Source organism: Parasteatoda tepidariorum, chromosome 7 (genome assembly GCF_982258835.1).
Source record: "Parasteatoda tepidariorum strain Cologne lab strain chromosome 7, Ptep-v5.0, whole genome shotgun sequence".
Lineage (NCBI taxonomy): Eukaryota > Metazoa > Arthropoda > Arachnida > Araneae > Theridiidae > Parasteatoda > Parasteatoda tepidariorum.
The window spans coordinates 113,067,516-113,093,909 of NC_141761.1; the positions used below are offsets into that span (position 1 = coordinate 113,067,516).

Consider the following 26,394-nt stretch of genomic DNA (forward strand, 5'->3'; position numbering starts at 1 on the left):
TCAAAATATAATTTTAAAAATTTCATATTTAAGGATTAAAAATTATGTTATGCAAAAAAATAAACATTTTAAGTCTTTTTTAAAAACTAACTGTTAAACTAAGTTTTATGATTAATGTATTTGTTAATAGATCAATATTTTCAAGGTATTTTTATCGAATTTTATGATTACCTTATTTCATGCACTTATTTAGTATTCCTGTAAATACATTTTATCCAATATACACTCCATTTAACAACTTAAATAGAGTGAAGTGTGTTTTTGAGAAATAGATGAATTAGAGAGATAGCTTATGATATTGTTTCAAACGAATGCTCTGTGCGTAAAAAAAACGGAAGAAATGATTTCTGATTTAATAATTTAGTTTCCACGCAATCCTAATATTGTTCGAAATACTAACCTTAAATATTTGCGGAAACAAGATTTTTTTAATGGGGTGCCATTGCATACGACACAATATCCATCCTAATATTGATCTACGGCTCAATGGTAAGTTCATGACATCCTTCAGCCATATGTGTTGCCACTTATAGCAAGGCTCCTAAGAGCTATTTTTTAATAAGACACTGCTGAGTCGTGGTAGCTCAGGGGATAGAGCATTCGCCTCCCAATTGAGTGAAGGATCCCCAGATTTGTTGTTGAACGAGCATATCTGGGACCAGTTGGACATCCTCCGAGTTTAGTCTATTGAGCGGTGTTTTGACAGTAACTGTGGAACGAGATGCAGCGGGATATTATAAGGAACTTGCATGTCTCAATGCCCGACTACATCACATCCTACATTCCATTCTTTTGTATATTTCTCTATTTAAAAATTGCACTTTTTTGATTTTTTTAATCACTCATATCAATGTTGTAGTAACATATGTAAAATTTTGTTTTATTCTGACGAATCTTTCTAGGTGCACCACTTTTTATGGCAATTTCTTAATTATTTGTAGCTTTTAAACTCAACTCATTGCCATCAAAAATTATATGTTGACGAGTACACATAAAGTTAAAAAGCTACAAATAATTTTACAAAAATTCAGACAATTTTTAAATTTTCTTTTAACACTTAACATTGTCTAATGAAAGAGCCTGAAATACTAGTTGAGATGTTCAAAGGAAATTTAAACAGTTCAGAGGTAATTTTACAGCTACTTATTGAGGTTTAATTTTGTGAATTGTAATTTTTGTTCTTATGATCAAGGATGTTGTAACTGTAGAACACAATAATTGTAACTTATAGTCACAGCAAAGAGAAAGCTTAGAAAAGGAACCTAGAACTCAGGTATCTGTTGGCGCTCTGTTTCGTCCTTGCTTGTTAAATGCACTGAAAACCTAAATATTATACGTAATTTTGTTTACAACCTAAACTTTTAATTTTGTTCTGTTTCCTTTAATTTGAAATTTTACTTTGCCCACTTACATCTGTAAGCCTCGTGTTATACTCTGAGGAACGTCAGGAGTTGTGTAATAAAGTTTAATTAAAGAATTTTAATTTTAAGGTTTTAAAACATCATTCATAATTGAAAATAATAATGTTTTTTTTTCTTTGTAGGAAAATAATTTTAAGCGTTGCGTGCGCTCTGTGTGGGGCATCTCAGACAGGCAAATTGAACTTGCTTTGAATTTTATTCATAGCTTTTTGATGTCCGATCGAAGACTGAGATGGAATTCTGGAAAAGCAGCTGACCATTGCTTCCTTGAGGATGGTAGTCAGATCGGAGAGGGGCCTTATCAAAAATGGGGCATTTTTTGTAGACATGACGGTGAAGAAAGTCATGAGAGTAATGTGAATAGGAATCGAGGTATAAAACGCCTTGCTGGTGTAAGTTTGAAGGTACTGCTTCCGAAAAAAGCCAACATCTTAGTTTTGGAAGAAGCAACTGGAAAACACGAACTAATAAAATGTAAGAATTGCAAGCGTACTAAGGTATGGGTAGAAAAATTCGAGCGAGAACTTAAATGAGAAAATTGAGATGTTAAAACGAAAAAAATGCGGCATTGGAACACGAGGTTCGGGAATTAGAAGTGTATGTAGAAATTGACTCGAAAGTTGAGAAAAAGAAAACGCCTGTCTTGAAAAAAACGACGAGAGCTAAAAGTACACAAACTTCAAATAGTTTGAAAGCAATAGAAATTCAGGATAATTTATCTGACAACACTACAACTAATAGTAACATGAGTCAAGGAGATTCATTTATGAACTGGATACGAACAAAGTTAATTGCTTGCAAAAATAAAATAATTCGATTTAATTTTAAATAGTTTTGATTTTAAAACGAAAACAGACCACATAACTGAATGTGAGCAGTTGACTGACTTAAACTAATCTTATCTAAGAAATCAGATAGAGAATTCACCAAAATAATTCCCGAAAGAAGGTTCTTGCAGCTAAATAAAAAAAAACATGTAAAAAGAACCAAACAATTACAATACGTAATCAAAGAACTAAAGAATCCTCAATGAATAACTGAACATTTTCTAACAGATGAAGCAAAACGCCTCGTTTACCTTAAGTCGAATAAGATATCAGAAAGAGATTTCACCAAAATAATCTCCAATGGAAAGTTCTTTTTGCTAAATAGAAAAATAAAGTGTCAAATTGAACAACAACAAAAAAGGAACAATATACCGTGAATCAAATCAAAGAGTACTCAAAGAATAACTGACCTTTTTCTAACAGATGATTCAAAACGCCTCGTGAACATCGTTCAATCACAAGTACAGCCGCAGATGGATTCATTTACCAACATTGCAGACCTTACAACTGCTAGATTGACTGCGTATACGCAAGGATTGCTCATGACGCCTAGTAAAGCCAAAGATGTACACAGAGAGCTCATCATTTGAATTTCATAATGGTTTAGCGTAATAAAACGCTTCTCCTCCATTTTTACAAAAATATATATATAAAGGTTCAAACAGTACAACATCTTAAAAAGTACAGTGAAATTGAAACTTCTATAAAGACGATTGACCATTTCAATGCTCTATAATCCTCCACATAAAGCGAAGTCAAGCTTCCTGGGGATGAAAGAATTTGTGAAAAATGGGCATTGGTCTTCCTACAATCATGCTCTATATATCCTTAAATATAAGTTGTGGTCACTAAATATGAGAAAAGTATGCAAGAACCTGAACTGAAGTCTTAACAGTCATTGCGGAAAACAATGTTGGAAATTCACATGAAAGACTTCCTCATATAAATAATACTACAAATTGCATGAAAATGACAGTTTACTTATTTTATAAAAATTTATTTATTATTCTTTTCTACAGTTAATTTTTTTTCTTCATATTTTTCAGATATTTTTGAATAAAGTCATGAGAATATAGGAGCGAATGCCCACTTCCTGATGTAGGAAAATCCTATTTGAAATTTTTGTGAAGAAGAAAATCCAGAGTTTAGTGTGAAGAGCTATGACATTGTTAATCATGTTTCTGAAACACGTTTATGGGACAAGGTTGAATATTCTGACTGGAAAAACGTTCTTATTTATTAGAGAAAAAAAATGAAGTGTCTAGAAATAAGGGCATAAAATAGGTTGCTACCTAAAGTTTGTGGAACAGAGTCGCATCCCTTATGGAATTTTTTTTCTGGTTCTGAAGAATAAGAATATGGAGAGTCTAGTGAGAATAGAAATCAGGGTATAAATGAGTTGGTTGCTGACACCAGTTTATGGAACAGAGCCTCACATCTAAAATAAAAAAACTTTTATTGGTTCTGATGAAGAAGAAAATCAAAGGATGCTTATGGCAATTTTTTTACAAATTATTTAAAGCGCCTTAAGATTTTAAATCACAAGCATGAATTCTGCTTCCCGATGAGCAAAGTTTTGGCGTCGAAAAATCTTTCAACTAACTTTTGAGAAAACCATGGCAAAATGTTTTTAAACAATAACTTAAAACGTAATGTGAAATCTTTAGATAGATTTTGCTGTTTGATGGTGGTTTGAATGTAGAATATTTGACTACTTTACTGTAATCACCTTAAAACAAAATTGAATAAATGTATTTTTATCGTTAAAGTTTGATGACTATGTACTAATATTTTAATTGATGCATATTTCCCTCAATTGAGTAATAAATACTATTTTCAAACTTGTTTTAAATGAGTCGTTGAAGATTCGTCGTGCTCCAATGTTGTGCTCAACCTTGGGGCTTGACATTTGACTTTTAAGGCAAACAATGTTTTAAAAAAAAGATTTTTTCGAAAAATACAAAATCTAGGTTTTTTTTTTTTTTTAAACCAGGCTCTTTTTGTTGGTATATTTAAAACAAAAGGTTAAATAGTATTTTAAGCGCAAAACTAAAAATAACTGAACCATTGAAAAAAATATCCCAGATATTTTTTTTTATTGTTGATTAATATTTTGCATAAAGAATTCAAAAATATTCTCTTTAGTCATATAAAGATTAGAATATGATAAAATAAATGCAATTAAAGACTTTAAATACACTTATTTATAACTTTACAACTTATTTATAACTTTACAACTTATTTATTACTTTAGCATGCAAATAAATATTTAATATCTAAATCTTATTTTAGTAGTGCTTGTAAAAAATAAGTTTCCATGTTGAAAGACAATATATATAAAAATTTTATATTTCAACACTATTTATATAAATGTCATTATTTATCAGCAAGCATTTTGTCGCATTTATATCAATTATTTGTTTGGATGAAAATTTCTTGTTTTTTTTTTATTGAATCAAAATAAATTTTAATATAAAGGAGCATGAGATATTAAAGACATTACATTTTAATTAAAATATATTTAAAATAAATAGAACGATGAAAAGCAAACATGGCTGCATACACATAAAATAACTAAGGTATGTTTTAATTCTAATTGTTAAAAAAAACAAGGAACAAATTACTTTGTCATGGAATGTTGCTAATGGATGATACTAATGGAACTTAACATTCAATAATATCCTTATTGACGTACTGCAATATAAAATAAACAAGAGAAAAATATTTTAAACAAAAAATTTAAATTTTTTTCTTAAACGTTTTTTTTTTTTTTTTTTTTTTTTTAATCATAAAAATTACAATTTCAAAACATTATAATAATGAATATAAACACTCTGCCTGTATGCAGAACAAATTCGTTTACAACAAAAATAATTCTGAAATTAAAATTAATTCCACAAGAATAAGTCTAAAATGAAACTAAAAAAATAAAATTTAGAAAGCACCTCATTCCCATTTATATTTTTGACTGTAGCTAGCATTATGCATCTTTAACAAGTAAAAAATAAAAATTGAAAAACTTTTACTCGTTCAATAATTACATGAAAGCTAATTTTATAAAACGGACACATTAAATTAGTTATAGTCTATTTTATTTTAAGTATTTTTAAGAAGCATCATGATTTTATCTTAAATTTTTATGTTACAATTAAATTTTTATGAAAAGCTCACAACAATTTGTCTTACATAGGTTTTTTTGTCGAAACTCAATAGTAGCAAGCAATGTTAAAAGGGGGTATTATTACAAATCTGCACTTTCGAGAAGAAGAAAAAAACTTTGTCAATTGCAAAAAGATTGCTTTAATCGATTCCAAACTGTTGGATTCTCTTCTTTAGGAATTATAAAAGATTACTCGGTATTTGATAATCGGTGATTGATATTCCAAAACCAACAAAAAACTTATTTTCATAAAAATTTTACATACCCCTTTTTAACATTGACCGCTTCAACTGTATGTCAACATATAAAAATTGCAGATTTATGTTTCTTTAAAGTAGTACAAATCCCAATTCGCAATACACTTAAAATTGTGAGAAATGTGAGAAAATTCTTTTTTTTTCCATTAATATTCAAATTGGAAAAGTTTATATAAATAAAAATTTTACTTATTAACAAGATTTTCATTGGTTTTTTTTTCCTTATATATATAAAAAACCGTTTGGTTTTAAGCGTGGTTTGAACCACATCGGTTTTAACCAGCCAACCCTAGAAGCACACACACAAATAAAGTCTCTCACAACAAATAATTTCACAAGTTCTCTTCACAATAACTACCATAACATTACAGTTTCAACAAGCCAATTACGCCGAGGATTAACGCCAATTTATTGGCTAGATTCCGAACTTTTCTGCTTTGCGGAAGGGATGAACCAATATGAAGACTCAACAGACTTTCAAACTCAGTCAGATATTATATTGCAAGATACTATACTATCATAACAAAGGAAATAATTATAGTAATGGGGTATTAAATGTTTATATACCCACAATGTGGCCCAATATGGTTACATTGAAAAACCACAAAAGTTACTTAAAATGCTAGTTATAAGGCTATGAGCCAGGTGGACCGATAGGATTTGGTAATGTGGAGCAACAGATTGCTAGTCTTGTGGCCGCAGGCGCGAAAACCAGCCATGGTCAATTATTAAAAACTATATAAAATATATTTTTTTATTTAGTTTAGAATATTGAAACATTAATAAAATATTCCTTTACGTAATATTTTTTTCTAAGTGCGTATATAATAAAAAAGTTAATATTAAAACTTTGCCGCTCTTATACAGTACATATATAATGCCCCACATTTCCCCTTAATATTAACCTATAATTTTTCAAGCCTGGTCAAATACTATATTGCAAGATACTGTACTACCATACATAAGGAAATAATTATAGACAAATTAGAGGGCCCGCAATGGGACTCAATATGGTTACATTAACAAACCCCAGATATTACTTAAAAAGCTTGCTATAAGATGGTTTGCAAGGTGGACCAGTAGAGTTCAGGGTGCCACTGTTTAAAAATTAAAATACAATGGAAAGGATTGAAATTCAACTGCACTGATTACTGTGGGGGACAAATTTTTCATTGCATTTATTCAAGTCTTGTCGGGGTGAGTGGATTTCAATTTTGAAATTAGTTACCTCCTAAAGGTAGCGATTTTTTATTAAATGACATTTTTGACAAAAGTTTAAAAAAGTGAGGTTGAGACAAACTTTTATGGAAGTTAGGGCACATAATCAGGATTAAAATTGTATTAAGATTCATGACCAGAAATGTAGTGGTGATACTATTATCCGTATTATCATCTCTTCAGAAGCACATAAAGAAACATTTCATAATAGGAAAACGCCCTAAGTGACATGACATTTAAAAAATGGGTTCCTATCATTGAAAATGTGTCCTAACTTTTTTTAAGAACTTTTTTAAAGTTTGTCACAACATTAATGCAAGCCTCTGTTATATATAATGCATTTAAACTGTTATAGTTTGACAAAAATTAGTTTTAAAAAAGGCACTTAAAAAAATAAATAAATAAATAAAAATAAACTATTGCTGGAGAGAACTGAGAGCACATTTGAAAATGTCTATATGAGAGTATCTAAGATCTGTTTAAAAAAATCTCATGACAAAAAATAGTTTTAAAAAAAGTCATTAAAAAAAACTATAGCTGGAGAGAAAAACTGATAGCACATTTGAAAACGGTGATATGAGAGTATCTAAGTTCTGTTGAAAAACCTCATACAGTAGAAAACAACAAAAAAAATGTTCCCCAGTGTTAATTTTAAACTAGTATTTTCTTTCAAAAATAATTTAATTACAAATTTTAATTCAAATTATTATTATCTATTTTGTAAAAGAATATTATAATTGAAACGCAAAATTATTTTTACTTGAAATTAATAGTGACAAAATGAATAATGATCAAATAAAATAAAATATTTATACAGATCATTTATTTTACCAACTTCTTTAATTTTATATTATTATGTAAAAATGTTATATCCCTATTGAAGTGTAAGAGACAGAATCAAATAATAAAAAATATTTATTTCGTAACAGTAAATTTTGAGACATTTGCTCAAATAGAGAGCCTGATTTTGGAATAAATGCTTTTAAAAAGCGTGGAATTAAAACTTAAAAGCATTTAATTTCACAAAAGACTAAACAGCAAATTTATTTAAATTAAAACAAAACAGTCACTTCACAAAAATAATAAAAGTTAACACAAAAAACACAATTATATGTACAAGGAAAGAAAATTTTAAGACAAATTAAATAAGTTGTTTCAAAATCCTTTAATGAGATTTTCTTTCACTTATTTCTCACATATAACTGGAATTCATTCATAAAAAAGTTACTGGTAACTACGTTTATTACCTTGCAAATTGCCAAGATACTGAAATTCATTTTTTTTATTTAATCAAAATAATGTGAAAGTGGTTGTACCTTACACATTAAACTGAGCAGTCACTAAATAAACTTAAAATTCATTTTAGTAATTACAAATTCTTTTAAAAGCATGTGATCAGATTATTATCACAGAGAAATAAAAAAAGGGAAATGTTTTCCATTTTAAAAAAATAGAATTAATTAAATAACTATGTTTTTCTTCCTCTGACAATATTTTCAGGTGTATAAGTTGAACATTTTTCTTATTTTACTTCATGAAACATGGATAAAATTTTAATCATCAGTCAAAGCTAGCCCCCCTGAAAAATTCTTCCTTCCTGACGCTTTTTCTTATATAATTTTCAGTAGTACTTTAAGTATTAATATTAAAATGCCAATTGAAGCTTTCATTAATTGCATTTTTTCAGCAAGAAAAATTTAGCCTCCAAAGAGCAAAAAAAGTTACTAAAAAATGGGGGTAAACCACAAATTGATTTTTTTTGAAGTAAATATGTTATTACATTTCAATAGTACACTAAATTAGAAAACTGAATTTTTCTGTAGTTTATAAAAGCTTCCCACAAATACATCGAAACTCATTAAACTAGTAATATTTGTGAAAGCTAACTAATTTGCTTCATCCAGATTTCTTTTTTCAGTTAAAAAAACATGGTTTAAAGAATTTAAAATTGCAGGACTTCAAAAATATTATTATATCAAGGTACTATAAGATGAGAAACAGGATCAATATAATCATTGGGTGATTTCCAGGCTATGTTACAAGCTGTAATTCGTTCTTGCAGCTTTTTATTTGCTTATCTGCTTACTGAGCTCTTAAAATTCATTTCCCTGCAATTGTGCACTTTGCAAGATTTTATTGCTTGATTGTTACTCAATGCTTGATTGTCAGCACAAGTGATGGGTGTGCTTAGAGGTCATTAACATTGACAGAAAAGCAGCCTTACCAATATTATAATACTCTTCTTTCTTTTTAGGTATAAATTATATGAAGTATACTGAAAATAACTATGTACACACAGAAAATAAATATTGTTAAAATTAGTCACACACTTTAATTATTGTTAGAATTAGGTCTATGATTTAAAAGTTTATGACAGATACGTGTCATTTGCAGGACACCTCACGTTCATTACATTTTGTTAACTTGAAAAGTTAACTTATACATCAGGAAATATAATATTTTAATAAAAGAATTCCGCGTGCATAAGACACAAATAAAAATACATTTTAAAGATTTCCTGTAAAAATTATAGGGACTTTAAAAAAATTTATAGAAATAAAATAGAAATGGTAAAAACAATTCCGCATGTTGATCCGCATATTTTTGAACTTTTTTTTCGACTGAAATTTAAAAGAATCCAACTTTTGCATTTCAGGAATATTTCAAAAATATTACGTAATTGCTTCCAGTTTTTTCTTTTCGTTTTTTTTTTTTTTTTGTATTTTTTGCCTGATTTTAGACATAAGAATTCCTTTATGACATAAATTATATTAACATCCAGTAAGATGATTTTGAAAAAAATAAGCTTACATTTGATTATTGTGCAAAAAAAGCAAACCATTAAAGCACTTTGAAAACTAAAGAAGCAAAAAATACATAAAAAAGTAAAAAGAATATTTCGCTTAGAAATTGCTAATTAAATAATTTTTATATATATCTTTAAAATATAGCTTTTTAATTAAGAGAAAAAATTAATTATCAAGTTTTGAATGTGAGTGGAAAAAAAATGAAAATTTTACTTTTTAAATGCCCATTTAATAGTTTGTATAAATATTTTTAAAAAATAGCATTTAATTCAGAGTGAAAATTAATCATCAAGTTTTAAATGTGAGTGAGGAAAAAAAATTAATATTTTACTTTTTAATTGCACATTTAATATTTTTTATAAACATTTTTAAAAGATAGCTTTTTAATTAAGAGTGAAAATTAATCATCAAGTTTTAAATGTGAGTGAGGAAAAAAAAATAACAAAAATTCAGTACTTATCTATTTATGGGGCATTAATTTCGAAGCATAGAATAACCTAGAATAAAGTTACAGTACATACATTTTTTTAATAACATCACAATCAACCACCATAGCACTTTTGATTGTATCTAGCATTGGTGCCAATTTAGCTACTGTCCCATTAACAGAAAAGTACTTGAAGTTGAAAAAAGCCAACGCTACTTCAAAGAATTTACAAATTTCTACACCACAAATTACACTAAATGTTAGCTAGTTTCAATAGATCTTCAAGCAGATCAACAACTAGAGACTTGCAAGGAAAGCCAACCAGCAACGTTTGTTTTCCATTGTTGCACAGAACTATTCTCTATTGTTTCATACAAAATATTATATAGTTATAAGCAACTATAAAAAAATAATAATTACCAAACAAATAAACAAATTTGCATTTAGCCAAATAAAAAATTAGGGTTTATCTCCACATTGTAAAAAATTTTGCTAAATATTAAAAATTTTAGATGGGTTGATCATAAATTTTTAAAAAAAATTGCAAGAAAATTTATGAAAGCATTAAAAAATGAGCAAATTGTTTTGTTCCACTTCTTACATAGGTATAGCATGGAGGGACATGTGGCCTACTCGGAATCCAAAAGAGTATTCAGTGTCATTTCTTATTTTTAACCCACTGGCGGTTCGGCATGTAAAAAGTCATATTTAAAACAGCAGTCTTCTCTGCATAGCAAAACCGGTTTTTCCATGTTAATAGATAGAGGAATAGTGTATAAGGGAGAAATATTCTCCCAATTTCGCCAATTTTCTAAACTGCCGGTGGGTTAAATTCCAAAAAAGCACTTTTTTTATTTATTATTATTAAAAAAAAATAATAAATAAAAACAGTTTATATGGTTTAGAAGTAAAACAAAATATTATATCGTGATTTTTATTTTTAAAATTCAGTTTAAAAAAAGTTTGAGAGAGATTATTGTGAACATAAACTGCTCTTTCTTAAATACATAAAATAACTGAATAAAGTAAAAAGAGCATAAATAAAGCACAAATAAAGGTGCAGTAATGGACATTACTATAATTTTGTTTCCATAGACAAGAACCTTCTTCTGCTCCTTCAACCCTTATTTATGCTTTATTCATGTCATTTTTGCTTACATTCAACATAGCACAAGGCTTATATTATCTTATAGCCTATCTTTTTATCTAATAGCTTATCTACTTCTTGGCATAAAACATAAAATACTTATTAAATTTAAAGAAACATTTAATAAATTTTTTATTCTTAAATAATGTTTTGACGGAGAGAAAAATATATAGTTAGGATAAAATGCATGGTACATTGCCTATGTATAGTATTAACACAGTTTTTTTAGGAAAAAAAGAAAACCTAACGCTCCAAAAAAATTTCTTTCACTCTGCCTATGATTTTTCAAAAAACTTTCTGTGCAAACTAAAATCTGTAGAAATTATAGAAAACTCGCACTGGAAGGCATCCTTAAACAATGCATGAATCTTAATTATCACTCAATTTATGGCTATTTATTATTTTAAGAGTTCAATATTAAGACTAAGAGATATATTTTTAAGGACTAATTCAATATTTCGAGGTAAGCAACTGGAACTTTTCCCTTCTCTGTGCCTCGTTCACCCATCATCCAATCTGTGTCCGGAACGGCAAGATTACTGACAACAATTACCTAAAAAAGAATAGAAGTTTCAAATAATACAGTAAAACCTCGCTACAACAATTTTCTTGGGACGAAATAAATATATTGTTGTAGAGGGATATATTGTTATATCAAGCGTCTACATACTTTGGGGACAGGAAAAGATTTTTCTTTAACTTTTATGTTATATATGTATTAACTATAAATGTATATATTTTATAAAAAATTAATTTGGAAGAGTGTTAATAATGGTTAAATATCAAAAACATTTGAAATAAAATAAGATCGCAAACACACTTGAAAATATTGAATTGTTTATTGAAAATAATCTGATATTTTTGTTTGTTTACTCATTTTACTGACTGAAGTCAACCAACAAAGTATATACATTGAGTTCAAAGTCTGAAAATGATTTTTGTTTGTCTCCACCCACCCTCGACAGAAAAAGTTCTCTTTCAGGTGTTAATGTGATTTGTGACTCATGATCAGCTTTTAACATAAAGGAAATGAAATCAGATAGAAATGTTACATCTGTGTCTTCTTAAGAGACAATTCGAAGAATGGAAGCTTTTGGGGTTGTCAGCAGTAAGTCTTCTCTTGTTAGAAAGAAAATGGAAAAATGGCAAAAGATGATAAGATAACATTTTTGCCATTTTTTAGAAAACCTATAATAAATGGAGAAACTAAGGTTGAAATTTGGGGAAAAAATTGTTTTAAAGGGGTTTATTATTTCAGAGAATATCGTAATATGGAGAGGAGGATAACATTCATTCATATGAAAGTTCGTCGGGACCACGAAACATTATCATAATAGAGGGGGTTATTGTTGTATTGGATATCGTAGTAGCGAGAGTTCACTGTATTCATCACAAACAGAATTTTTTATTTTATTAACATACTAAATTAAAACAATGTTAATAAAAAGGGAAAAAAATAAAAAATAAAATTTGCAAGAGAGTACTTTGCACTTCACTTGCATTATATTTTTATTAGCCTTTTTATAACTTCATATCTCATCAGAGAAATGCTGCAATCTTAGTTTACTTTGCCCTGTTGTCTTTTAACATAAATATTTTCAACTTGACAACTTTCAAATCAAATTTGCAAAAAACATTTACATGGAAACAGGTAAATCTTTTAACAAAATAAAGAATATTTTCAAATTTGTTGTTATTTAAACAGAATTAAGGGTTTTATTTTCAATTATTAAATAAATTTATGACTCGTTTTCTATGAACCTTGATCAACAACTTATAGAAGCCATTTAAAGTTTCAACAGACATAATATTTTTTTTTATTAAAATTGCAAAGCAAAGAATAGTTTATGGCAGCATTCCCAATATTTTCTTCTAAGTATGTCAAATAATAAATATAACCAAAGCAAAATAAAATTTAAATTAATGGCAAGTATCAATTAAAAAGACAAGTATTAGTATTCATTAAATTTATTCACAAATAATTATTGAATTAATGAGAAGTATTAAGAAATAAATCATACACTACTGATAAATTACGCTGGGTGTAAAATTGAACTCTCTATAAATCTGGACCTGAGATTGGTCTGCTTCTCCTCCCCGCAATTCCCAACCTCATTCCATCATCTAAGCGTTGGTGGCCACTCATTTTTACTGTTACAATTTGAATTTAACCTATTGCTGCAAAATAACACCAAGAAATTTGCCGAGGGTGCAAGCGAATGAAATGTGCCTTAAACTTACACGCACTTATATAGCCTGTTTCTCTAAAGGCTTCGTCTACACATGATTACATATTTTATGCATAAGATTTACATTTTTGTCTAAAAGCAGTAGTTCAGCTCTTTTCATGAAATTCAATAAAATATGCAAATTCTCTTAATTAATTTCAGCAGTATATATATATATATAAGTTAAAAATATAGAGAAAATGAGGAAAATAATAACGATTAAAGAAAAGAGAAAAAGAAAAATTATTAAAAAATAATTTTCAGAAAATGAAAAAGATATAATCTCTTCATCAGCTCACACGATTATATCCGCAAAAAGGAGTGCTTTCTAATATTGCATCAATATAGCCAAAGCAAAAAATATCAATACAATAATGTGAGGAGCACTAAAAAAAATTGAACCAAAATAGAACGCATTCAGTAATACATATGTAAAAAACAGAAAATAAAAATAAAAAGTAAAGAAAAAACAGAACAAAACACAAAACGAAATCAATAAAGCAAGTAGCAAATTCAAATGAACTTTCATGCACTGAAATCTTTCAAGAATGATTTCAAATATTTTCCTTATAAGATTGCCAGATAACGAAATATGAAAACAGAAGCGCAAATTGAGTTAAAAGCGTAAATAGAGGTATTTTGCTTTATGGCTCATTCTAACTATATATATATAGTAAATTACTATACATATGCATATAGATATATAGATAAAGTAATTTACTTCATATATATAGATATATATAAACCTCATAAAAATAAAAATAAAAAGAAGAAAGATACCTCATCTGCAGTTAAGGACAATTCAGTAGTGTCGTAAGCTTCATAATTGTAAAGCACCCTGGCTCTCTTCTTGTCATCAGGAAGGGAATTGAGGGGCATGTCTGAAGGACTGGGTGAAGACGGATAAAGACCTTGATAACCACCGCTCTTAGGTTTTGAAGCAGTGGATGTGCTGTAGATGATAAGAATTGGTTAATTCTAAAGCACAAACAATTTAAAATAACATATACACTTTGAAATGATGTTTTTTTTTTTTAACATTAATATCCTTAATGTAAAGAGCATGCAACTATTATTATTTACTGAGTGATTTTTTATAACATCAACATACAACAATAACAGGGGTGATTGTGAGCCCAACTCAAAAATCTTGAAAATTTCTGAGTAAAATCATTGAGGACGCATTTCAAAAAATTTATGTATTAATAAATTTAAATCATTTATATTTTCACAACATGAATTCCTAAATAAATTATATCCAGCATAATTTAAATGAATAATTATGTATAAGTATCTCAAATCACATTTATTATTCTACCAGAAAAAATATTTACAAATGAAGGAGATGACAAGAATAAATTCCAGTTCTAATATTTTTAAATAAAATATACACGAATTTTTATACATAAATGAGATATGTGATTTCTTGAAACTTCTGAATTCCTTGGATTCCCGAAATTTTCTGGAAAAAATCAGGAAATTTTGTTTTCCAGAGCTCAATCATCTCTGCAATAAAAACTATTTTTCAGCTCCTTTTTAAGGCAATTTTTTATTTATTTATTTCGCAATAAAAATGCAAAATGCATCGCAATAAAAAAAATTTTAACTTCAACTGCAGATTCATACACATGCATGGGAGATGCACTATTCGTAAGCATTCGTCTCTCAGACAGAACATAATATATTTGATTTGTGTTTTATTGAGTACAAAAAGCAATAAAACACACTTTAAATCTGAAAAGTTGCTTAGTAATTATTCATTTTCTAAAATGGAAATGAACATAGTTAACTTACTTTGTGTTGCCCGTAGAACGAATGTTTATAAATCTACAGTTAAAAATGGAAAGTTTGTTGACAAAATTGATTCCTGGATCATTACAAACTTTTCAAATATAGCAACAGAATTGTACAATTTATATTTTTAAAACATTATACAAGTAAGAAAATATCCATGTGTATTTCATAATTTTTTTGCTAAAAAGCACATTTTTTCAAAATTATAAGACTTTGAACTTTTATGCTAATATTCAACAAAAAAAAAACTTTAAGAGAGATTACAAAAAACATTTGCTTTCACAAGGCATAGGCTGAAAATTCAAGGAACAAAACTGAGTTTCTTTTTAAACTGTGAATTTCAGAAATCTATTTGTAATAAAAATTATAATAAAATGTGGTTTAAAAGGTTACGTTTTAAGATCAAGAATTATTAAAAATTTCTGTTGGAATTTATTTTGTGTATGTGTGTGAAGGAAAATCAATATTTAACTATAATTATCTTAAAATTCACTTTGTTTTTATTTGGTCTGAAAAACTTAAAAGCATTTTAATATTTTTAAAATTTCTTGACTAAAGTACTGGAATTTACAGCATAAAAAATACCTTTGAGATTTATTTATAAGTTTCAAAACTATGAAAATTAATAAAATAATTTAAACAAGCTTAAAATAAAAAAATTTTAAGTTTGTAAATCAATATTTTTTTCAAATTCGTTTTATTTTTACTTAAATAGATGATTTTTTAAAAAGTCAGTGAATTTTAATCACAAAATCCTGCAAAAAATTGGTTTTCTCCATGTTATTCAACGAGATGCAAGGTAGAAAAATTTACAAGTTTCTAGAGACTGCATTCTAACTATGGAAACCAGTTATGCACATGCACATTGCTTAAAAGTTATTTTGAAAATTCCCTGCCTATTTCCTACTCATCTATCATTACGGAACAACAGTAGGATGATCATTTCTGCCCACTTGCATCATTTGAAAGGAATATGTGAGCTGATTTTAAAATTCTCCATGTTATAGAAAAATGAAAGAAAAAAAATAATGAAAAACAAATAATTACTAGGGAAAAAATTTTAAGCAATTGATTAATGAAAATTAACTTTTTTTATTTTATAATAAAAAGTTGATTTGCCAGAAAAAGAAAACAGTACAATTTTTTCTTTTATTGCTTGTAATATCAATTATTTCTTTAATCATTTTCTTTTCTGATTAATTTCTTACTTCTTAATAACATGGATAACAATTGAAGTTTTAAGAAAGCAAATATGAGTTAAAGGATAAGTGAAACTTGAACATCGCTGTTTGCCACTTCAATACAAACAAATAGTACATTATAATTGCCTATACAAATAAAATAAAGTTTATACTGGTTTCCCTTCATATGTTGATAGAAAAAAAACTACTTATACTATTAACTGCTATGTAAAGACTTCACATAATTCATTTCGGCATAATTAGAGATAAAGCAATATCTTGGGACTCTTGGACGGTAGGATTTGAAATAGCATTATTAAGTTTAACTCTTTTATTTTTAGCTGAAAATAGCCGCCGTTGTGGAGCAATTTTTCCTTTTTTTTGTTGGAGGCAAAGGATTTAGAGGAGTGGTAGAATTATGATGAGCCAGCAACTTTACTTGAGCTGATTTATATGTGTCATTTAAAATTTTAACTTCTGAATACTTCTTCTTTGATACCATAAATCATATCACTAAATTTTTTTATCGAAGCCTCTTTTGCTTCAATTAATGATATGTTCACTGTCCCACTTTCCTTTAAAAGTTCTGTAACTATAACATTTTCTTCAAAATCTTTATCAGCTTTATCTGCATCAATACATAAATTAGTTGTTTTCCCACCTACTTTATCAATGCACTGTTTCGCCTGTAAGTACCTGGATGTCAAATGAATATGCTTGCACATATTATTTTTAATACTTGCATCTATACATGTGCAAGTATATGCATGTAAGCAGGAATCATATTCATCACAATGTAGTTGACATAAACAGTTTTTATTGTTCTTTTTTACCATATAGGTTGTTGCATGGTCATTTGAAGAAAGTACAACGAATGAATCTTTTATTTCATTAACAAAATCAAGAGATAATGCAAGGCTAGTTTGATGTCTCAGACCCAAGTCACTCAGCTTTGGTACTAGCTTGCCTTTATGTAAAATAACAAGTTTATCATACAGTTTATCTCCGATGAATTTCATAATCTGAATAACAGATTTGTCTAACCTTTTTACCTTTTTGCCCTTGAATTAAATATATTTCAGTGTCCGGTGCATACTTTCAAGATGCATGTTGGTATTGATTCCCAGGTTTGTTCTATAACAATAAGCCCAGCACGCGGAATTATTTCCATAATACTGAAAAAAGTAGTCTCCAAACTGCTTTAAATCATCACTTAAAGAAAACATATCTTTATTGTTTTTTAGCAGAACTTCAAATGTATTTATATCAATTTTGTAAATCGAAGTTTTTAAAATTTTGTACACAAAAACACGTAAATCTTGGTTTTTAATTTTGTGAAGATTGTTCCTCCAGGCATTATCAACATGCCAGGCACAATAGTCTGTTAGTAGGGATAGTGTCAAATGTTGATAACCAAGCATTATAATATGTTTCAGCCATATCAGGCATAAAAATTGCAGTTGAGATATCCCCTACAACTTCCTTAATCTCATTAAAAAATACAGAACATGAATCTTGATTTTAAATCGTGAAGGTGCATGGAAGTCCTTGCCTCATGTCAATGAGGACTAGCAATGTTGACAGTTGAAAATCGATGCATATGCATTCAGGAGCATATTTAGTTAGCATTTCTTTCTGTGCCTCAGTCATAATAATAAGCACAAAATCATCACTTTGAAAATTTTGATGCTTCGGACAATCGTTCTCTTGAAATTTATAAAATAAGACATCTTTATTATCTTTGTGATTCACCCAAAGATCAATGCTTGCGGCATCACTTTTAAGACCACAAGCTTCAACTTTAAATTCCATTTGAATTTTATGCAGGCCTTTATTTGTTAGCAAATGAACTCGCTTAATTCTAGATGGAGGGATATTGTCTCTAACATCATCTAAAATTTTATTAAATGAAGTCCCTGTTGCAATTTTAGCAGCAAAGAAACTTCTTTCTTCTTCGGTTAATGACAAATGTCCAATTCCATTTGTATGGCCAATATGTATTTTGATATATTTTACAAGGCACCCACCTGCGGAACTATTCACAGTGAAGCCAGCAGGGCAATAGCCATTTATTTTTCTACTGCCTTGCATTTTTAAGTGTCTCAGCCTTTTACCTTTACATTTATAGTAACCAGATCTGTTACAAATGAAGAACTGTTTTTCCACACCAGCAGTAGCATGGGCAACACCATGTTCTTTAACAAAGCTTCTCCAGTTTAGCTTTCCATGCTACAAAGTCACTTTCACTTTCGAATTGAAGAGTTTCTTCTTCAATATTAATGTCGTGATCTGCTTCAAAATGTATTTTCAAATCCTTCTTTGATCCCGTAAAATTACACATGGGGCAATCATCAGATTTTGTATCAATAATTCCATGAGCAGTTTTTTCTTGAAGACGTAGATTGCAAATATCATTATATTGTTTTGAACACATATATCAAGGGAATTGAAAAACTTTACCTTGTTTTAATGAAGGACACAGAGATTGAATTTCAGCCAAATGAAATTTAAGCACATTTTCGTAAAATTTTTCTATTTTTAAACATCTTTCTGCAAGAACTATATTCAAGACTGCTTGTGGCTCCTGATCAACACTTTGTTCAATAAGCACAAAATCATCAGCAACATTTTGCGAAACAATAGGACTGTCCATATCCAAAAAATCATCGTCCGTATTCCGTTCCATATTGCCAGCATCAGTATAAGAAACCATAGGTTTGTCCACATCCAAAAAATCATTAGCTGAATTTCGTTCCAAGTCGTCAACAGTATTAATGTAAGTTGGCCCTAAAAGGGGCCGTTTTTTTTTTTTTTTTAAATCATCGGACATAATAAGACAGCAATTTTAACGAGACAGCAGAGGCAATAAAAAATGGCAATCAAAACAACATTCAAAAAATCCCACTCACAGTGAAGAAAGTGCATTTTTCCCTTTTCTCAAATCCTCCCTCATATTACCCTATTTTTTCCTTAAGTACCAAAGTTAGAAAGCAGGCCCTAGACAATTCAGAAAAATTTCAGTACACTACTTACAAGGACAAAACTTCTAAAGTGTTAAAAAATCTGTGTAAAAAATAAAAATTGTGCTTGAATTAAATTATTAATTCATTTGATCATTTTATTATTTGAAACTGAGAAACTTACTTTCATTTTTTATAAAAATAATACATTTTCGTAAGAAATAAATAATAATTGATGTTTAACAATCTAGAGTTCAAAAAAAAAAATAATAATTTCCATTGCTTTAAAAAAATATTTGTTAAAAAGATAAATTATAATTTGAATACAATATTCAAAGAAAGGAAATTTATTTCTCGAAGATACATTATACAACACAGTCACTCTTAACTTGGACAAATATTTTCAGACCGATTTCAAATTTAAGCTGCATATCTAAAATAACATTATTTACAGAAAGAATGTAGCATTATTTCCTTTTATTGCATAGTTTTGTTCTGAACAAAATTCTGAGGATTTTGATTTTTTTCTTTAATTGTGCAATTTATGTAAAAATTTATGCACAATTAGTAAATAATTGATGTTTAACCATCTAGAATTCAAACAAAATTATTTCCATTTTTTTTTTTTAAATTTTAGTTAAAAAGATTAATTATAATTTCAATACAATATTTGAAGAAAGGGCTTAAAGCTACATTATTCAAGACATTAATTCTTAACTTGGAAAAATAATTTCGGACTGACTTCAAATTTAAACTGCATATTTAAAATAACATTATACAAATGGAATATAGAATTATTTTCTTTTACTGCATAGTTTTGTTATGAACAACATACTTATGAAGATTTTGATTTTTAAAAAACAATTGTGCAATTTATGCAAAAATTTATGTACAAAACATTCTATGAGCTTTTACACTAAAAACATACACAATGAAAAAAAATGCTATTTTGGTGTAAAAACTTTAGGAGCTACAAATTTGGCTGGCACTTTTTAAAAAGAAAAAAAAGTGTAAAAAGTGATGAAAAGCTATAAAACTGCGATTTTGTTTTATGCAGCTTTTAAAAAATTGATTTTTATACTTCACAATAACATTATATAAAAAAAAAATTCTAGAATTTTGAGTCCTTTCATTATCTTGCAAAAAAAAGTGTCATTAGAGTATATTAAGCTTAAGAAGTAAAATTATTTGTAAAAACAGATAATGTGGCATACCTTGTAAGTTCTTTTTGTAAGTCAACCATGAACTGTTGGCACTGATTGTAGAATGCTGCCTGTGCCTCGACAAAATCGCTCAAACAGCGTAAATGATTGGCCTGAAATCATGTTTAAGATTCAATTTATTAAAATATAAAAAGTTCAATATAATGTTGAATTGATTCATTTGAAACTGGCCAAAGCAGATCAGAGCTTTCTATTATATTTCATATATTTGAAAGATTAAGCAGATTAGGCTTGTAGAGAAAATTTTCTTGATGTTAATCGCAAGGGTCATTTGTGAATAGTGATTTTTGCTTCAGAGTTTCGTGCAAAATTTCTTCCATATATTTTCTCATTTTTGATATCACATTTTTTTTCTTTTACTTTTAGCTGCTTCAGCATTTAAGATTATAAATTGAACAGTTTTAAACATGAAGCACTGCATATTCTTTATGAGAATATTTAGTTCACTTCGAATGTTAATACAGCAAAATCTGTTTAAGTTACACCTTGCAGTGCATTGTTTTTATGGAAAACTCATAGAGGGATTAATCTTTTTTTTTTTTAATTACTTCTTACATTAAGATATCCTAAACATATAGTATCACATCATTTATGTTGTCTACATTATGTTATGTTTATTTTGTACACTTCAAAATAATAAAAAAAAAGATAAATGTTATTAAGATTTTAAACATAACTTCAAAATTCAATTCTTCAATGTTGACATTGAAGACCATAGTGAATGTTAAAACAAATGTAAACAAGCAAATAATGTCCACAGGCAAACAAAAATGAAAAAGCTTACAATCTCCATATCTATATTTATATTGCAATATCTATATTTTAGGTCTTTTACTTTTTGTAAACATTAAATTATTGTTTGTTAATGAAACTTTGAGTTCTATAAAAATATGGTTACGTGACGACTGAATCATGAAAAACAATAAGATTTAAATTTACCTCTATCAAGGGAAAGTGAGATTGCTTTTATAATTCTTACTTTACATCTGCTTTAAATCTTTAATTGAATTCAACAATATCAGAACAGGTGATTTTTTAAAATGAGGCCAAAATTCGTTCCTACTTAATATTTCTTTTATTACAGTAATATCTCGAAAATCCAGGTTGTTCGGGACTTTATACAGTCCGGATTTTCAAAATTTCTAGATTATAGGTATATTACTTTAAACCAATAAAATTATCAAAGTTTTGATGTCACCAGGTGGATGTAATTTTACATCCACCTGGATAACATTTTCTTTCCAACTGCTTTAAGAAGTGATAACTCAAATTCAAAATTTGCCTAGCGTAATAATATTGTATTAGCAAAATTTAAAAAATCATGTGAAAATGGTTAAAAAGAATGATAAATAATGAAAGGAAAACAATGTGGCTTATGATGGAATCGTTAAAAATCAAGTGGTTAAAAGTTTTACCTCAATATTTCAAAATCACATGTTGTCCCTGTGACAGAATTTTTTCTAGCTTTCTGTGGCAATTCTCTCTAGTACTAATACCTTTCTGGGAGACATTTTTAATAGTAGCAAATATATATATGTAAATAATTTAAAGCAACAGAAGCGCTTTCTGTTTACAAAGAAGAGCCTTGATGTATAGAATGGAACAGTATATAATTTTTTAAATTATAAATGTAAGAATTTTTTTTAATCTACATATAAAATAATACATATTCTAATATTATTGACGAATTCTCCTGTACTACAAAAATATTTGTAGTGTTAACTTTTTTAAATTTTTGCTATTTGGAATTACTTTTTATAATATCAATCTGAAATTCTAGCTGAAGCCAGTCATTGTGGATTTTTTTTTTTTATTCTCCGAAGAAAGTAGAAAAAAAATCACGAGTGTTTGTTCCACCTCTGGCATGCGAAAAAGGCATTTTTTCAATATAATTCTGCAGAAAGGGAACAAAAAGCTCTGCAAAATCATTTCGAAAACTTCTGCAGATAAAAAAAAAACAAACTTCTTTGCTTCCCAAATAAAAACGCTTTTTGCAAGAACTTTGTAATGTTTTGCAGCAATTTTGCCATGTCACCACAATTCTATCACAGGGCATGCCATAATAACATTGAATCAAAAACATTAACATTTGAAAAACTGTGGAAATGGCCGATAAAACGATAATAACTGCAAAAAAAATTATTGAAAAATGGCGTAAGGGTGAGATAGAATTTTTGCTAACTGAGCATGTCAAAACGTCCCAACTGAAACTAAATTCGTGTATTGTATTAACATCGTATTAAAAGTGTCAAAATTAGAAAAAAAACACATGGAAATAAATGAAAAGCGATGGATAACCAGCGAAGAAATGAGCAGTAAAAACGTGGATTTATGATAAAATCATCGCGAATCGAGCATGTCAAAAAAATAATGATTCAAGTTTGAAATTTGCATGTTGTAATAAAATTGGAATCAGAAAGAATCTGTGCAAATGACCAAAAAACAATCCAAAAGTGATGTGATCGTTTAAAACCATCGTTGAACAGCCGACCAACTTTATTGGGTTAACGACTACTAATGTTCAACTCTGTAGCCTTGTAATTTTGAAACCAATCCAGAAGACAAGAGAACTCCTGGATCAAGAATTGAGAGAAATTTGTCTTTGTGGAGGAATTTTTGACCCGCATTTGCGTTACATAGAGAGGAAAACCACAAAAACCTCTCACAGTTAGCCTGACGGCAAAGGAATTCTAACCCATGATCCGTCTACAACTGAGGATATTTTACATCAGCACATAAGTTGTTGATTGACATGTTTGTTGATTGACTTACATGAGCACTGCTAATCCCTTCAAGTAAGAGTCTAGTGATTTCAGCTTGTCTGTCAAATTCAGCCTGAGAAATTCTGAGTTCCGTTTCAGCCTACAAAATAATATTAAAAATAGGCATTTAAAAGAATAAAAGGGCGGATTACAATGAAATACATTTCAAAATCTGAGTTTTGAAATGTAATCAGAAAACAAATCTATAAAAAATAAAACAATATGAGAAATAGTATTTAAAAATGTATAACTAAATAGATTGATTATGATGAACTACTACTAAAAAGCGGAGCTTTAAAATATGATTTTTAAAAAAATGTAAAAGAAAAACACTTTGAACTAAGATAAAAAAAATTGCCCTAAAATAAATTAATACTTTAAAAAATGAAATAAAACAATATGAAAAACAGAACTTAAAAAAAGTAGAAGGGTTGATAAGTAATCACATCTCAAAAGCAGAGTTTTGATGATAAGTTATTAAAAAAACGTACAGGCTAAGGTGAAAAATTATAATAACTTTTTAAAATAGCTGCCAACTTGATAGGAAGACATTTCAGTAGATTTTGCAAAACATTAATTCAATAAACTATCGCACAATAACTAAAATATTCTGGATTAGAACATTTTATAAATTTTAAAAATCAAAAAAGGAAAATAAAAAATAAAGAGTATATTAAACAAATAACTACAAAGCTATATTTACTGGAATATTTTCCTTCGTATTTGACATTAATAGGATTAAGATGCATATTTTTAAAAAATAAATTTTTGAATAATAATAACAAATAGTTTAGTAGATTATGTAACATTTTTTATGTGACATTTTTTATGAAAACATATTTTTATGAATGTAAGAAACAACTATTTTCAATAAGTACAACTTTAGCTTTATAGCAAATATTATTCAGTGTGCATTTATTTATTGTTTACAACAAATTCAAAATATTATAATTTATTCAAAAAAGTATGGTTTGAATGGTCAACTAATTTTAAATTAATGGTTTTCTTACAAAATCTATAACCCAATATTTTGTCTAGTATAATAATTATTTATGAATACATGAATTAATAAATGTTATTATAACTAAGTTTGCAATTCATTAATAAATACAGAATCATGCTATATAAATTTATTGATTAATTTATTACCAATTAATTTATTACAATTAATCAGCAACCATTGAGATTTTTGGTTGGTTCAACTGAATAAGAATTTATATAAGTGCAATTAAATGATATTAATAAGTTATAAAGAATAGGAATTTATTCACATAGAAAGTGATTGAAAATGAAATATTTAAATTTATGAGATTAAACTGTGTAACAGAGATTAAAATTCAAAGCAAATGGATTCTACGGAAGCTGTTCTTTGCAGGGTCACAGAGCAGCTAAAAGCTCTTTCTTTTCATCCCGAATTAACTTTATGTAGGAGGCCTTTTAGTAAATATGATGTCATATGATAGTGGAATATGATGTCATTTCAACTGGAATTAACCTTTTTAGTTGGCTTTGGCAGTATTAGAGTAGGGAGAAAAGATTGCATCATTGCAATTTTATTTTTATTTTTTTTGGCTATACAATTTGGTTTATACTTATGTTATTCTATCATACCTGCCAACATTGGGGAGATAAAATATTGGAGACATTTTTTAGCTTATGAGTAAAGTTATGCATGATAATGTAAGTCAAAAAGTGAAATTGAAAACATCAAGCATGATAATGCAAGTCAAAAAGTGAAATTCAAAACATCAAGCATGACTATGTAAGTCAAAAAGAGAAATTCAAAACATCAAACATGATAATGTAAGTCAAAAAAAGAAATTCAAAACATCAAGCATAATAATGTAAGTGAAAAAGAGAAATTTAAAATTGGAAATAATATAAGCACTTACATTCAGCAAAAAATATGTATATAAATCTTAATCTGAAGAAGATTTTTGAAACCATTATTTATAATTACTTAAATTATTTTAAAACTGTTGTTTAACAGCTGACCCAATTTCGGGTTTACAGCTACTAATTTTTAACTCTGTAGTCTTGTAATTTTGAACTCAATCCACAAGACAAGGAAACTCCTGAATCAATCAAGTACTGGGAAAAATTTACCTTTGTGGAGGACTTTTTGATGGTACTAACCTGCATTTGCGTTACATGGAGACGAAAACCACGAAAATGTCCCACGGTTAGCCTGACTGCAAGGGGTTCTTAAACTTTTAACACTCAACAGACTGCAGTGCAGGCAATAGCACTATCTGTTGAGGAATAAGAGAAGTATTTTTGCCATCAATGGATATTTTATTTCCAAAAAAAAATTTCTTATTTAAATTTCTTCAACTAATACGAAAAAATTTAAGAACATACAGGTAAACAGGAGATAGTCATAAAATACAGGAGTCTCCGTTAGAACACAGGTATGTTCATGGCAGACTTGACAGATATGTTCTATGTGAAAAATGCATTATATGTCTTCTTGCTCATGGATTTAATAATTGAAAACAGCCGCAACAGCCCATTGTGGGCCGGGGGATCATTTAGGTTAAGACGCCACAATACAGACCACACAGTTGTGACAATGTGGTCTGTATTGCCCACTGGCTCTTATAAATTGCCAGACAAGCTGACTATAAATTGCCAGACAAGCTGACTTTTCTAATGAAATTCCTTTAACAAAAACTGTTATTGTATAACGTTTCGACAACTTGATTAACCTCAAATAAAAAGGTAGTACTGATGAGCTAAAAAAAACAATATACAGTTAAAACACATACAAAAAAAAAACATTACAAGATTATTGCTTAAAACAATAAGCTTTTATTAAATTGATTACCTGCTGAATCTCACGCTGAACCTGGTCAGGTTTAAGCTTCATAATAAAACAGATAATTAAAACAGAGAGAAAAATAATTAAATAAATAATTGTCAAGATGATTTAATCAAGTATGAGGTGCATGTCCAAAGAATACAATATGTGCAACATAAAAA

The 26,394-nt window shown here is 28.2% G+C and overlaps 1 protein-coding gene and 1 pseudogene across 2 annotated transcripts in view; both read right to left on the reverse strand.

The window, feature by feature from the left end:
* Positions 1-10,988: 10,988 nt before the first annotated feature.
* The window catches only part of EndoB (SH3 domain containing GRB2 like, endophilin-B), a 47,598-nt gene continuing 32,192 nt past the window's right edge, over positions 10,989-26,394 (reverse strand). Inside the window, exons 6-10 of one of the 2 annotated variants that reach the window (XM_016064337.4) lie at positions 26,240-26,275; positions 23,423-23,512; positions 20,642-20,742; positions 14,273-14,444; positions 10,989-11,817 (exon numbers count right to left, since the gene is read on the reverse strand). In XM_016064337.4, the coding sequence (XP_015919823.1) occupies positions 11,710-11,817; positions 14,273-14,444; positions 20,642-20,742; positions 23,423-23,512; positions 26,240-26,275 (507 nt within the window). In that variant the 3' untranslated portion in view covers positions 10,989-11,709. The remainder of the gene's footprint in view (positions 11,818-14,272; positions 14,445-20,641; positions 20,743-23,422; positions 23,513-26,239; positions 26,276-26,394) is intronic. The other variant, XM_016064338.4, reaches the window with a different exon arrangement.
* On the reverse strand, positions 16,938-17,888 carry LOC147807402 (uncharacterized; annotated as a pseudogene).